General features: G+C 47.1%; 1 protein-coding gene across 6 annotated transcripts in view; it reads right to left on the bottom strand.

The window, feature by feature from the left end:
* Positions 1-5,612: 5,612 nt before the first annotated feature.
* The window catches only part of AHRR (aryl hydrocarbon receptor repressor), a 456,078-nt gene continuing 446,453 nt past the window's right edge, over positions 5,613-15,237 (bottom strand). For all 6 annotated transcript variants that reach the window (XM_068236645.1, XM_068236646.1, XM_068236643.1 and 3 more), the window contains 3 exons: positions 14,126-14,232; positions 8,718-8,859; positions 5,613-7,281 (listed from right to left, as the gene is read on the bottom strand). In XM_068236645.1, coding sequence (XP_068092746.1) covers positions 6,159-7,281; positions 8,718-8,859; positions 14,126-14,232 — 1,372 coding nt within the window. In that variant the 3' untranslated portion in view covers positions 5,613-6,158. The remainder of the gene's footprint in view (positions 7,282-8,717; positions 8,860-14,125; positions 14,233-15,237) is intronic.

Raw genomic sequence — 15,237 nt, 5'->3', positions numbered from 1 at the left:
CGATAAAATAATTAAGTAGTCACGTGCACATATACAGTATTAGTATTAGGTTGCAAGATGTATCCCCATGATATTAGGTAGCCATAGCTGTCCCCTAATTGCTGGCTTGGCACAGGGTGCTTGCTGAGGGCTGTCGGCAGGGAGCTGGCTGGGGCAGGGAGCTGCCTGGAGTAGGATGCTGGCTGCCTGAGGCATAGTGCAGGCTGGGGTAGGGTGCTGCCTGGGGGCAGACTGCTGCCTAGCGCAGGGTGCTGGCTTGGGCAGGGTGATGGCTGGATTGGGCAGGTTGCTGGTTTGCTGAGGCAGGGTGCTGGGTTGCTGGGGCAGGGTGCTGGCTTGAGCAGGGTGCTGGGGCAGGTTGCTGTCTGGCTTGGGAAGGGTGCTGGTTTGCTGATGCTGGGTTCTAGCTTGCTGGGGCAGGGTGATGGCTGTTTTGGGCAGGGTACAGGCTTGCTGGGGCTGAGTGCTAGATGGCTTGGGCTGGGTGCAAGGTGCAGATTTGCTGGGGCAAAGTGCTGGCTTGCTGAGTGCAGGCTTGCTGGGGGGGGGGGGGGCTGGCTGCAGGCTTGCTTCGGGGCTGGGTGCAGGCTTGCTGGGAGGCGGCTGGGTGCAGGCTGGCTGGGAGGCGGCTGGGTGCAGGCTGGCTGAGAGGCGGCTGGGTGCAGGCTGGCTGGGGGGCTGGGTGTTAACTGGGTGCAGGCTTGCTGGGGGGCTGGGTGCAGGTTTGCTGGGGGGCTGGGTGCAGGCTTGCTGGGGGGGCTGGGTGCTGACTGGGTGCAGGCTTGCTGGGGGGGGCAGGGTGCAGGCTCGCTGGGGGGGGGGTGCAGGCTTGCTGGGGGACTGACTGGGTGCAGGCTTGCTGGGGGGCTGGGTGCTGACTGGGTGCAGGCTTGCTGGGGGGCTGGGTGCAGGTTTGCTGGGGGGCTGGGTGCAGGCTTGCTGGGGGGGCTGGGTGCTGACTGGGTGCAGGCTTGCTGGGGGGGCAGGGTGCAGGCTCGCTGGGGGGGGGGGGTGCAGGCTTGCTGGGGGACTGACTGGGTGCAGGCTTGCTGGGGGGCTGGGTGCTGACTGGGTGCAGGCTTGCTGGGGGGCCGGGTGCAGGCTTGCTGGGGGGCTGGGTGCTGACTTGCTGGGGGGCTGGGTGCAGGCTTGCTGGGGGGGCTGGGTGTTGACTGGGTGCAGGCTTGCTGGGGGGGCTGGGTGCTGACTGGGTGCAGGCTTGCGGGGGGGGGGGCTGGGTGCAGGCTTGCTGGGGGGGCTGGGTGCTGACTGGGTGCAGGCTTGCTGGGGGGCTGGGTGCTGACTGGGTGCAGGCTTGCTGGGGGGCCGGGTGCAGGCTTGCTGGGGGGCTGGGTGCTGACTGGGTGCTGGCTTGCTGGGGGGCTGGGTGCAGGCTTGCTGGGGGGGCTGGGTGTTGACTGGGTGCAGGCTTGCTGGGGGGGCTGGGTGCTGACTGGGTGCAGGCTTGCTGGGGGGGGGGCGGCTGGGTGCAGGCTTGCTGGGGGGGGGGGCTGGGTGCAGGCTTGCTGGGGGGGCTGGGTGCTGACTGGGTGCTGGGTGCAGGCTTGCTGGGGGGCTGGGTGCTGACTGGGTGCTGGCTTGCTGGGGGGTGGGTGCTGACTGGGTGCAGGCTTGCTGGGGGGGGGAGGTGCTGACTGGGTGCTGGGTGCAGGCTTGCTGGGGGGTGGGTGCTGACTGGGTGCAGGCTTGCTGGGGGGGGGGGAGTGCTGATTGGGTGCAGGCTTGCTGGGGGGGGGGAGGCTGGCTGCAGGCTTGCTGGGGGGGGGAGCTGGGTGCAGGCTTTCTAGGGGGGCTGGGTGCTGGCTGGATGCAGGCTTGCTGGGGGGCTGGGTGCTGGCTTGCTGGGGGGTGGGTGCTGACTGGGTGCAGGCTTGCTGGGGGGGGGTGCTGACTGGGTGCTGGGTGCAGGCTTGCTGGGGGGTGGGTGCTGACTGGGTGCAGGCTTGCTGGGGGGGTGGCTGGCTGCAGGCTTGCTGGGGAGGGGGGAGCTGGGTGCAGGCTTTCTAGGGGGGCTGGGTGCTGGCTGGATGCAGGCTTGCTGGGGGGCTGGGTGCTGGCTTGCTGGGGGGTGGGTGCTGACTGGGTGCAGGCTTGCTGGGGGGGGGGTGCTGACTGGGTGCTGGGTGCAGGCTTGCTGGGGGGTGGGTGCTGACTGGGTGCAGGCTTGCTGGGGGGGGGAGTGCTGATTGGGTGCAGGCTTGCTGGGGGGGGGAGGCTGGCTGCAGGCTTGCTGGGGGGGGGAGCTGGGTGCAGGCTTTCTAGGGGGGCTGGGTGCTGGCTGGATGCAGGCTTGCTGGGGGGCTGGGTGCTGGCTTGCTGGGGGGTGGGTGCTGACTGGGTGCAGGCTTGCTGGGGGGGGGGTGCTGACTGGGTGCTGGGTGCAGGCTTGCTGGGGGGTGGGTGCTGACTGGGTGCAGGCTTGCTGGGGGGGGGAGTGCTGATTGGGTGCAGGCTTGCTGGGGGGGGGAGGCTGGCTGCAGGCTTGCTGGGGGGGGGGAGCTGGGTGCAGGCTTTCTAGGGGGGCTGGGTGCTGGCTGGATGCAGGCTTGCTGGGGGGCTGGGTGCTGGCTTGCTGGGGGGTGGGTGCTGACTGGGTGCAGGCTTGCTGGGGGGGGGGTGCTGACTGGGTGCTGGGTGCAGGCTTGCTGGGGGGTGGGTGCTGACTGGGTGCAGGCTTGCTGGGGGGGTGGCTGGCTGCAGGCTTGCTGGGGAGGGGGGAGCTGGGTGCAGGCTTTCTAGGGGGGCTGGGTGCTGACTGGGTGCCGGCTTGCTGGGGGGCTGGGTGCTGGCTTTCTGGGGGGTGGGTGCTGACTGGGTGCAGGCTTGCTGGGGGTGGGGGGTGCTGACTGGGTGCTGGGTGCAGGCTTGCTGGGGGGTGGGTGCTGACTGGGTGCAGGCTTGCTGGGGGGGGGGAGGCTGGCTGCAGGCTTGCTGGGGGGGGGGGAGCTGGGTGCAGGCTTTCTAGGGGGGCTGGGTGCTGACTGGGTGTTTTTACAGACCTCAGATCTGCGGCGACCAGTCCTCCGCTGATGAATCCAATCAGTCAGTGCCGCCCCCGCCGCCTGAACATCCTCGATATTGCAGGCAGTATCAGCGCATAAGCAGTGACAGAAGGTACGCACGCTACTCGCGCCCAGAGTACTCCACATGCGGAAGTGACGTCATTAGTCCCTTCCGCATGTGGAGTACACTGTGCGCGAGTAGCGTGCGTCCTTCTGACACTGCTTATGCGCTGATACTGCCTGCAATAACGAAGATGTTCAGGCGGCGGGGGCGGCACTGACTGATCGGATTATTGCGAGAGGGGGGTGCAGGCAATGGTGGCAGCGGCTGGTGGCAGGTATGGCGCCCATATCACAAGCCATACCTGCACGCACCCCACCTGGTGACGTCACATCCTTCTCCTTCTGCCTGGCGCCCCCCAATCTGTCTCTCATCGGCGCCCCGTTCAGCAGAACCGGCTGAACGGGGCAAGAAACGGCCCTGACGTTACCGACTCGGCCTGTCCCTGACTGTTACTGCCTGATCCTTGCAATACGACTGACATCTGATTCACGTGTATGACCCTGCTCGAATTTGACTACGATTTAGCTTAACGACTCTGTACTTCGATATCGCTAACTGACCGTTAGACTACACCTTGTACTTTGATTGTGTATTTATCTGTATGTTACCTCGTCACGCACCAGCATGATACCAACTTTGGTTAAAATATCTGTAAAAAACAATTATTTTAATTAAACATATCAAATAACAAAAATAATAAACAAAAAAAATTAACATATGTCAAGTTTTGATTGCTTAAAACATGTTCAAAGATTATGATGCCAAAATTTTAGGTGTTTCCATTATGTTGTCCAACCCCTGTACATAGACATATGACTATAGTAGGGACTAGATTGTGAGCCCCTCTGAGGAACAGTTAGTGACAAGACAACTCTCAGTACAGCGCTGCGTAATATGTCAGCGCTATATAAGTGCATAAATAAACAAATCCAGGCCAAGATCACTTATGTTCTCCAATGACCTCTAAGGCTGAGTTTACACTGGCAAGAAAAACATTCCGCTTATTGTAACAGATCAGTCTATTCGTAAGGGATCCGTTTGTTCTGTTCCGATGAGTGATATGCATGGTTGTGCAGTTCACAATAATTCGGGATGCGTATACAGATGGCCAGATTAAGCAGATGCAGACAGAACAAATTAAAGTTTAGCCTGGTTGCTGCATATGTTTCGCCCATTTAGGGTGGTTTACACTGAACAATGAAAAACAGATTTAAATGATCAGTTGTTCTGCAACAGTTCATTGTTTAGGTCGCATTCACAGTGGGACGTTATGGTCGCACGTTATGAAGTCTTATAATGCAGCTTACCGCACTGCAATGCTAATCCTATGGGCCGTTCACAGTGCGACGTTAAAGTCGCATTGAAAATTTTGCGTTGTGGTAACTCACTGATTGCAGTACGTTACCTCTTAATGCAGACACGTTGCGACTTTAACATAGCATTAAACTGCAATGTCCCACTGTGAATACAGCCTGTGAACTGACCCACAGGGAAACATGAACATTTCCTTCAACTGGGCTGCACATCAGTTGCCTGCTCAGTTATTTAGTGTAGCCAGCCCTAACTCATCTGTCTTCTGTCACAATTGGTTGCACCGCCTTTTAGTCCACTGCAGGGAAGAAGCTCCAGAATAAAGACTAGAGCCCTGGCAGAAGCAAGGGGCTCCCCATTGGATTGCAACAGACCAATGGGATTCCTCTCTCCCCAGGGAAGATTCTCATTGTTGGTGAAACCAGCAGCAGGTGAATGGGATGGGTGGTGGAAGCAGCTGACCGGATGGACTGCAACAGAAGGTAATGGGAAAGATGTGTGGACATACAACAGACTATAGCATATCCTAGATTGTAAGCATTTGGGCACGGTCCTCCTCCTTTTGTGTCCTACCTGATCATGCACCTCCATTACTGTGAACCCATGCTATGCATCTGAGTGAACCTAACTTGCCTAATCTCCATGCTCCCCTCCAGTGACTGACTAAGCATTACCTTGTACTCATACTGTGCTGCATGATCTGGCCTTTCTTGTATTCCTGTGTTGTCATATTGCTGTATGTCACCCTAAATATTGTCTGTAACCTAAACTAATGTTCAGCGCTGCGTAATATGTTGGCGCTTTATAAATACAATAAATAATAATAATATCCTGTCAATGTGCCGCTGTACATCTGGTACAGCGTGAACCCAGCCTAACCATGGAAAACCTCAACCAGTCACATGTGAGATAATTATATAGGCTATGCAACTCAAAAGGTAAAAATCACAATTATGTCTATTTTAATTCTTGGTTCTAACATAGGAAAATGTAAATAGTTGAAGGGGGTGTAAATAGTAAATAATGTAAGGAACTGTATAAATGTATTGGTATACATTCTCAAGCTTTGCATGGTATAACTGTTACCATTTTATTTGGTGGAACTATCTAACAATGATTTTATTTCCAAAATGAACACACAAATATAAGTGCAAACATAAGCTTTTTATTTACTTATTTTAACGTTCTTAAAATGAAATGTTAAAATGGTTGTAACGTTAAACAAAAGAGATAGAATGAGCTTTATAACTGTTTAGCTACAAATACAGGATCTATGGAACAGCAAAATTATTAGAGTATTTTACTCTTTAGCTCTTTTAGTCTGTCACTTCCTAAATGTTAAGGTGCCAATCAAATACATTCAGTCTGTTACTCTAAAAGGCATAATTCAGTGTATTATAAATTGATAATACTGATATCCTTCATTCAACATAATGGGCTTATCAACAAGCCACAGTCCTTTAAGGGAATGCCGCTTACCCTTTGTCAGTTTATAAAAGTGTAGACAATGTATGCACAACCCAAAGTAAATTCAATTTCTACAAAAGCAAAAGTTTTAATATTAGTGGTAAGACCTGGGAATTTTTTATTTATTTTTTTTTACCAAAAAGGTAGTTACAAAAACTACCATGTACATAAAGCTTTTCCAGCACCTGTCACAATTTAACCACAGTGTACATAACACATATAAAAAAGAGACTTTATGCTGAAATAGTGCAATATATTTTTTTGTTTATCTAAACTGAAATAGAAAATGCAAGTTATTGGCTGTATGCAAATTCAGCTGCATTACGTGGCATTTGGCTAGGTAAAAAACCCATCAGTGTGTTTTTTTGGTAAATTGCTGGCAATGATTCCGGGACACTTTCCACCCACGGAGGTGAATCCATAGGCTCACGCTTAATGGTCGGAAGGACGCTGTGAGATTTGAACTCGCATTGGAGCTTATATTGTAGATCTCCCTGACTTTTATCTTCTGCTGAAGTTGATGCATAGTGTGGACTGCTTAGACAGTCAGTCCCCTGATGGCTTAACATGTTCTCTCGATAGGCACACTTCTGAGAATAAAACTGGTCTGGATCCTTGTTATATAGCCCTTTGAAAGACCTGTTTGTGCTTAGATGGTTTATGTGAGCAGCTGGGACAAAACAGTGTCCTCTGTGAGGAGAGTGCATATGGTGCTTTGGTTTCAAACATGAATTTTGTTCATTATGGTTGGATTCCGTCTTAAGATGTAGTCCTTCAGGAAAGTCCAACAATGTTTTTTTCAGTATATTGCTTTCTCCGAGCCAGTTATGAGCATGGTGCTCTGGGTAAACGTCAGACCTACCCTCAAATTCAGAGTCATTTTCAGTTTTGATAGGGATATTCAGTGACAACCCTGATTCATACAGTATGTCAGGACTGGCGAAAGCATTTTCCATTTTTATATTATCAACAGAGTAATTATCCAGAGTATGCTGCTGTAGGCTATGATATGCTGGAAAATGCTCCATATTTCCACGGTGTGCTCGGCCTGTCATGTGAACTGCAGGATGGTTTTGTTCCATGCCATAAAATGGCCTACCAGTCCTGTTTGAGAATGAGCCTACCAAATGATGACCAGGCCTAGAGCCAACAGTGTTTTTTCCTGTCCATCCGCTGCTGGTGTTACAGTGGTTTTGTGTGCTTGAATAATGCTTTGAAAAAATTGTTTCCTCTTGCAAAAATGAGTCAGTCTTTGATGGATGAAACTTTATTTTAACATCTTCTTTTTCTTGTTTCCCCCATGCAAGATGTTTCACATATGCTGGGGATTCACTGGAATTGTTGCATAAAAGAAATTCCCTATTTCCTTTCATACCAAGTAGATTATTTTCTTTCTTGACTTGGGCCTCATCATCCCTGAAATAAAATAAAAAAAGTAAATACCACTGAAAAAAATGACCGTTGCACAAACTGTCTTAAATACTGTAGATAGAAGTCCTTTTATCTGGATATGTTTAAGACAAGCCTAAAGCATATTAAAAGTGAAACTACCCTTATTCTATCACCACCATCAACCACCCAACACAAAACAATGTCAACTGTGACATAAACTTGTCCTGCCTGCTCCTGTCTGGTTATTTCATAGCTATTGACATATTTAATGCAATAATTATTTAGGCAGTAAAGTCATGCCTTTGCCATTTATCATAGAATCTGGATAATTCCAGAATGTGTGATGCTGACCACTCCCTATGAACATCCTCTGATCTATAATATTGTCATATGGGGATAGAAAATCATATGCAAGCAAGTGCAAAAACTCAACAGTTTTTGCGTATGTTTCAGAGCTCATGGTGCAGACACTGTTGGTGGCTAAGGGGATAGGTATGCACATCTTAAAGTTCTTAAGAAAGGAGTTAATTTTACATACAAAGACCGGAATTGTCCACAAGCAGCATTAAGATTGGCCTTACTCACCCTTCAGTTGTGCCAAACATTTAAAAACTGATCCCTACTGAGTCTAGTGGGTCTATTTCTGCTTTCACTTCTGGGTGGTGGAAGATCAGCATGTTTCTGCTATGCCTCTTCCCAACACACACCTTCCCAAGATGACATCATCCAGCCTTTGCAACAGTGCAGTCAAGGGGATCCCTCCTACTCACTCTGAGGAGATGAAACTGTTGGGGTTCAGCAGAAGGCAGTTTTTGAAAGCTGACATGTAAATAGGGCTGCTCTTCATGATTTTTGCTTATTAATGGAAAGCTAAGATGTGGTTTAATATTACATGTGGATTCTACAGAGGTAACTGAAGCTGATGGCAGTTTTTGGATGCTTCCTTTAATGTATGACGCAAGTATACATTTATTTTACAAACTACATATAACCTGATGATACTCATATTATGTTGCAGTAGTTTCATGGCTATTTGGTACCTATTCAAATACCCAAACAGAAGGGCTGGGCCATACACAATTATACGTCTTCTTAATTTGGATACTGGAAGTATGGTTTAAGCAGTTGGATGCCAGGATTCCAAGAATTCATATTTAGGATTAAATTTGCTGGCATAAATTATTTTCCGAAGATAGACATGCAGTGGTCTTTTATTATCACTCTTACATTCCCTGCTCAACCAGTACAGTTACTGTAGTACTATCCTTTCATATTGAAGTAATTTTTTCTACCCTGAGTATTTCCTTGACATTTTAAAGCTTGCTACATTACAGGCAGCAAAGAGGTTACATTCATCTCTGGCCTCAAATTCTATTTTAATCTCAACGGAGGATAAAATAATAAGCCTTGACACTTGTAAGCCCAGAACGTCATGTGTTGTGAGCGACAACATTGCTTACCTTTGGATCTGTTGTTGAAGAACCACATAGTCTGAACATCCATTTCTGCACAGTAGTGAAGTATTGGTCTCCACCCAAACCCACTGATCTTCATTTGTCCTGACTTTGAGCACTGAAATTCCATTGTCTCCATTGTTCATCACTGTTGGGGAAAAAAATGGCAGTTGTTCTTTTTTCTAGGTTCATTTTCTTGAATTGACAAATTATGTACTACTGGACAATCAAAATCAACATACTGTATAACTGTCTGCACATTCCTAGTTAAACTAAAACACTCTTTTTAGTGACTAGCAAGGATGGCCCTGCCCAAGACAACTCACGGAGATGCATGTGATTAGTTTGATCAGCTGATAGATTTGTAAGGTTCTGATTTGCTGGGAACGATCATGCTTTAACCACTTAATGACCAGGCGGCTGGTTGCACCTGTGTTTCCATGGAAACGGTCCTGTCAGTTCACGGTGGGGAGCTCCGTGAACAGCCTGCGAGCCTCCGATCGCGGCTCGCAGGCTAAATGTATACACCCGGGGACGTAATCTCCGGTGTTTACATTGTACGGCGCTGCTGTGACAGCAGCGCTGTAAAGGACATCGGCGATCCCAGGCCTCTGATTGGCCAGGGATCGCCGCCATCTGATAAGCTGAAGCCTATCTAAGGCGGTACAGGACGGATCGCTATCCTGTACCGCCTATATTGCGAAGGGGTGGGGAGGGAAGGAGAGGGAGGGGGGAATAGCGCTGCGGAGGGGGGCTTTGAGGCACCCCCCGCTAGGCACAGCAAGCCGGTGGCGATTAGACCCCCCCAACAGGACATCCCTCTAGTGGGAAAAAAATGGGGGAAGTCTGATCGCCCTGCCTGCCACCTGATCTGTGCTGGGGGCTGAAGAGCCCATGCAGCACAGATCATAAAAAAACTCAGCCGGTCCTTAAGTGGTTAAACCTGGAAGTCATCTCAGTTAATCAGAGCCTTCCAAATCCATCAGCTGATCAAACTGATCACATGCTTCTCCATGAGTTCTCTTGGGCAGAGCCATCACTAGATGGACTTTCAGAAAAAGAATGACTGTTGTATAAGAAGAATCCATGCCTCCCTACTGACGTATAGCTTTACACGCTAGGCAGTAGGGAGGCACGGCTTCAGGCTGGTTGGGAGTAAAGGGGAGTGGGCTGGCTTCTAAAAGTTACTGAAGATACTGAAGAGGAAATGAGGATCTATGAATTTGTTCCACTATTTTTTCACACTTTTTCCACCAATCATTTTTATTTCAAATGTTACATCTCAGTAACAAACTGCTTATTAGGAGTGAAAAACGCTCACACAAAAAAAGTAAAAGAAAAAAATATGGGGATGGTTAATGAGATGCTGAAAATTCTAAGCTGATGCATATTTTATACAAATGTATGCATCTTGCGAATGGACCTACAAAAAGAGGAATGCCTTCTTAGCATTCATTTGCCATCTTTAACTGAACTATAATTATACAAGCTCACTTTCTAGTTGTCTTATATTGAGCATTCTACCACATTACAACAGTGCTGAAACCAATGGTGCTTGGATTATATTTCAATATAAGGAGAGGAAAAATGGAGTACATATGATCAATGAGATGCAAGTAATTAATGCAAACTCTATTCAGCTTGGAATTGGGCCAGTGAAAATCAAGTCCAGCCTGGAATTTGTGTTAAATGATCTGCTATTTGGTAGGAACCATTTGTCCAACTGTCCTGAAGTCATAACAAGAAGTTCTCTTCTCACTAACCGTTTAGCAATTCTGCTGTTACCCAGATGTGAAAATAATTTTGCCATTTAATTAGTAACAAAAACAGATCAAGGATTTGTGCATGCAGGGTCATTTGAGTGCACATTGCTAAGCTCTACACCTTTAGTTTAAAAATGAGTGTGTTGCTTAGTTATCGAAGGGATCTTTTGTCTAGCACTTTAAAGAGAGCCTGAGGTGGGCTCATAAAATGAAACAGTAGGCTACTTGATTCGGGGTAAAACCGCCACTCCCTGCCGCTCCTGTTGGCCACACTGACCCACTTTCACGTGACCTCTGGGTCACGACGCTGGAAAGAGAAATTCATTCTCTCACCAGTGCGCAGGGAGGTGGGGGAGAGGCAGGCGACCTGGCTAGGGAGAGAGAGCTGCCCAATAGCAGCTCTGGAAACCCTGTAGGAATCCCCTGGCGGGCGTTTTAAACAGGGAATCCTACTCCCCTGTGTTTATCTCCGAGATAGCGACAAATATTGTCGGTAAACTTGGGGGGCTATAGCGCGGCAATGGCGGGGCAGAGAGCAGCAGTGTGGTGACACAGAGGCATGTCATGAGGCAGAGAACATGCCTCTGTTTCCCATCTTCCACACCCCCCGAACCACCTCGGTTTCTCTTTAATAATTATGTTTTTAATGATTAATAAAAAGCCAGTTATAAATGCTTTCCTTGTTCTATGTAAGCTCTCAATAAGCTTGTTGTTATCTGGAAACGAGCGCCTTTATTATCTGAAGTAAAGTCACTCACTTTTACAGTGCTTGGTCAAAATCCAGCAAACCAGCTGTTTCTACTGTGCAGACTGAAGGTGCCCATTAACTCGACAATTTAGGGTGAATAACCATATTTATGATAAGATTAATAAGATTATACAGATCTTATTGTATTTATGAAAACAGAGAAGCTGGTGTGTCCAACTGATTTTTAATGAATTGATCATTTCCATGAAGGATATCCGAGGGGAAAAATAAAGATGAACCTTTATTTACCTGGGGCTTCTTCCAGACCTTAGAAGTCCATCTGGTCCAGCGCTGCAATTTTGTTGTCCTTCAGGGTGCTACTAGCCCCAGACGGGATACAAGCTTCTGTGTATGTGCCCCGGGTGCCTCTTGTGATTGCACTTCCATAACCGGGGCCGTTCAGAGCTTGCACAGTTCACAAGGACTTGAACTGTGCAAGCAAAGAAAGATTCCAGCCAGAGGAGCACGATGGCGAGATGACAGCAGCACCCTGGAGGACAATGGAACTGCAGTACTAGACTATGTTGACTTCTAGGGGCTGGCTGGAAGAAGCCCCAGGTAAGTAGATCTTAATCTTGTTCTGTGTAAGCTCTCAGTTAGGGCCTTTTTCCACTGCACAGCTGAATCGCAAATTGCTAGTGATTTTTCAATCGCTAGGGTTGCTACTTTATCATAGAAATCGTGAGAAGTATTTTCCACTATAGTGATTTGATTTACAAATCGCAAATTGCAATTGCTTTCTGGAGTGATTTTAAGAGGGATAATGCGATGCAAATGAAAAATCACAATCGCATAACACAATTAATGAAAAATCGCAATCGCTGGCGTTTGTGATTTGTGATTGCTAGTGGAAAAGGGCCCTCAGCTTGTCTTAATCTGGAAACTCCAAAATCCAGCAAACCAGCCATTTCTGCTGTGCAGACTGAAAGTGCCCATTAACGCTACAATTTTGGGTGAATAACCATATTTACAATAAGATTATACAGATCTTATTGTATTTATGAAAACAGAGAAGCTGGTGTGTCCAATTGATTTTAATGAATTGATCTTTTCCATAAAGGATATCCGAGGGGAAAAATAAAGATGAACCTTTATTTACCTGGGGCTTCTTCCAGCCCCTAGAAGTCTATCTGGTCCAGTGCTGTAGTTTTGTTGTCCTCCAGGGTGTTACTAGCCCCAGATGGTTATACAAGCTTCTGTGCATGTGCCCCAGGCGCCTCTTGTGATCGCACTTCCATACCCGGGGGCGTTCAGCGCTTGCACAGTTCACAAGGACTTGAACTGTGCAAGCACAGAATGCTCTCGGCCAGAGGAGCACGATGGCGAGATGACAGCAGCACCCTGGAGGACAATGGATCTGCAGCACTGGACTAGGTAGACTTCTAGGGGCTGGCTGGAAGAAGCCCCATGTAAATAGATGTTAATCTTTATTTTTCCCCTCGTATATCCTTTAAAGGGAACCTGAAGCAAGAAATATATGGAGATTGCCATATTTATTTCACTTTAAGCAATATCAGTTGCCTGGCAGTCCCACTGATCTATTTTGCTGCAGTAGTGTCTGAATCACACCAGAATCAAGCATGCAGCTAACCTTGTCAGATTTGACAAAAATGTGAGAAACACCTCATCTGCTGCATGCTTGTTTAGGGGCTATGGATAAAAGATCAGCAGTATAGCCAGGCAACTCGTTTTGCTTAAAAAGAAATACTGTAAATAATGGCAGCCTCTGTATTCCTCTTGCTTCAAGTTTGCTTTAAAGAACTTGTTGATTAGCACACAACAACTGATTTCGATATCAGGAATAGTTTGGAGCCTTTAAAGTGTGATGAAATTCCCACTATGTACTATTCCTAGGTACAAAAAATATAGTTAAAAAAAAGACCTCCCTCACAATTTTTTTTATAATCTTAATAGAAGTATTATTACAAGTACCTGGTCAATCCTGCTCTTAATGCAGAAAAAGAGTAAGTTGCCAATCCTCTGCCTAGCCTCCTCTTAGTGATACATTGCCAAGGCAAAGACTGATGTGTCACTGCGCAGCTTTCACTGGCCCAAACACGCTGTCAATCACATTGACTTAAAATCACTCATTAATGACCTCCCTAACTATGTGCAGGCTGCAATCTAGTCATAAAGCTCTGTATGGGTTCAAGGCAAGGAAAGTGGGGTACCAGCACTCTTTTGAACTGCAGCAGTAGACTGGACTTGACTGTAATTAGCTATAGGCTGTAAGGATGTGGGTCTTGTTATGGACAGAGAGGTGAGGCGAAGCCAGCACTGCAAATGGGATTGTTTATTGAAAAAAGATTGATAAAATCACTTACAGTCAGCGAGCAGTCAGATGCAAAGCAAGTGGAGTGGGCGCCAGGTCTGTGTCCCCCTGCGGACGTCCGTACACCGCAATGGGGAGAGTTCATCTGCCCATTGCAGTGAACAAGCGCTGTTAGCGCGAAACGGAAGTCCGTAGGGGGACACAGACCTGGCACCCACTCCACCCGCTTTGCATCTGACTGCTCGCTGACTGTAAGTGATTTTATCAATCTTTTTTCAATAAACAATCCCCTTTGCAGTGCTGGCTTCGCCTCACCTCTCTTTCCATAACAAGCTCTGTATGTGCCCTGCCATCTGAACCACATCATAATGCTGAAATAAGTGTCTGCTCCTTCAGCATTAGCGGTTCAGGTCACATGACCAGATTTTGGAACTTTTTTCCTTTTTTAAGACATCAGCTATTTGGTAGCCTAGACAAGACAATAAGGGACTTATGTTGCAAGGGACAATTTAAAACTGGATTTTGAAGCTGTCATTTCTGCATCTTGTTGTATACACACAGGAAAATAGTTACACATATTTACAAACATGAAGTTTCACTATATATACTGTATATCCTATACCACACTTGCATTTAATCTGGTTCTCTGAGCTGTGTAACATGTTTGGTAAACATGTTCCTTGGTGTCCATTCCTAGTGATGGCGTCCACTTCACTGATATCAGGAAACTGTTTTGCCCTAGAGAGAAAGACAAAATGTACACATAAATAATGAAAAGTTATAATTAATCAAAGAGGTACCTAAAACTATAAAACTATACAGCACATTATATAGTGCAAAAGTTATATATATATATATTTATATATATATATATATATACATATATATATATATATATATATGATCAAAGAGGTACCTAAAACTATACAGCACATTATATAGTGCAAAAGTTTTATATATATATATATACACACACACACACACACACACACACACACACACACATATAACATTTTTGTGAGATTCTCCCTGTTAAAACTTCATACCCTTCCTGTCCACATACAGTGGTGTGAAAAACTATTTGCCCCCTTCCTGATTTCTTATTCTTTTGCATGTTTGTCACACTTAAATGTTTCTGCTCATCAAAAACGTTAACTATTAGTCAAAGATAACATTATTGAACACAAAATGCAGTTTTAAATGATGGTTTTTAAAATTTAGTGAGAAAAAAACCTCAAAACCTACATGGCCCTGTGTGAAAAAGAAATTGCCCCCTGAACCTAATAACTGATTGGGCCACCCTTAGCAGCAATAACTGCAATCAAACAACTTGCAACGAGTCTTTTACAGCACTCTGGAGGAATTTTGGCCCACTCATCTTTGCAGAATTGTTGTAATTCAGCTTTATTTGAGGGTTTTCTAGCATTAACCACCTTTTTAAGGTCATGCCACAACATCTCAATAGTATTCAGGTCAGGACTTTGACTAGGCCACTCCAAAGTCTTCATTTTGTTTTTCTTCAGCCATTCAGAGGTGGATTTACTGGTGTGTTTTGGGTCATTGTTCTGCTGCAGCACCCAAGATCGCTTCAGCTTGAGTTGACGAACAGATGGCCAGACATTCTCCTTCAGGATTTTTTGGTAGACAGTATAATTCATGGTTCCATCTATCACAGCAAGCCCTCCAGGTCCTGAAGCAGCAAATACAACCCCAGACCATCACACTACCACCACCATATTTTAC

The sequence above is a fragment of the Hyperolius riggenbachi genome, chromosome 5 (genome assembly GCF_040937935.1).
Source record: "Hyperolius riggenbachi isolate aHypRig1 chromosome 5, aHypRig1.pri, whole genome shotgun sequence".
In the NCBI taxonomy this organism is placed as follows: Eukaryota; Metazoa; Chordata; class Amphibia; order Anura; family Hyperoliidae; genus Hyperolius; species Hyperolius riggenbachi.
The sequence above is the reverse complement of the archived record's forward strand: the minus strand, read 5'-3'. Positions and strand labels throughout refer to the sequence as shown.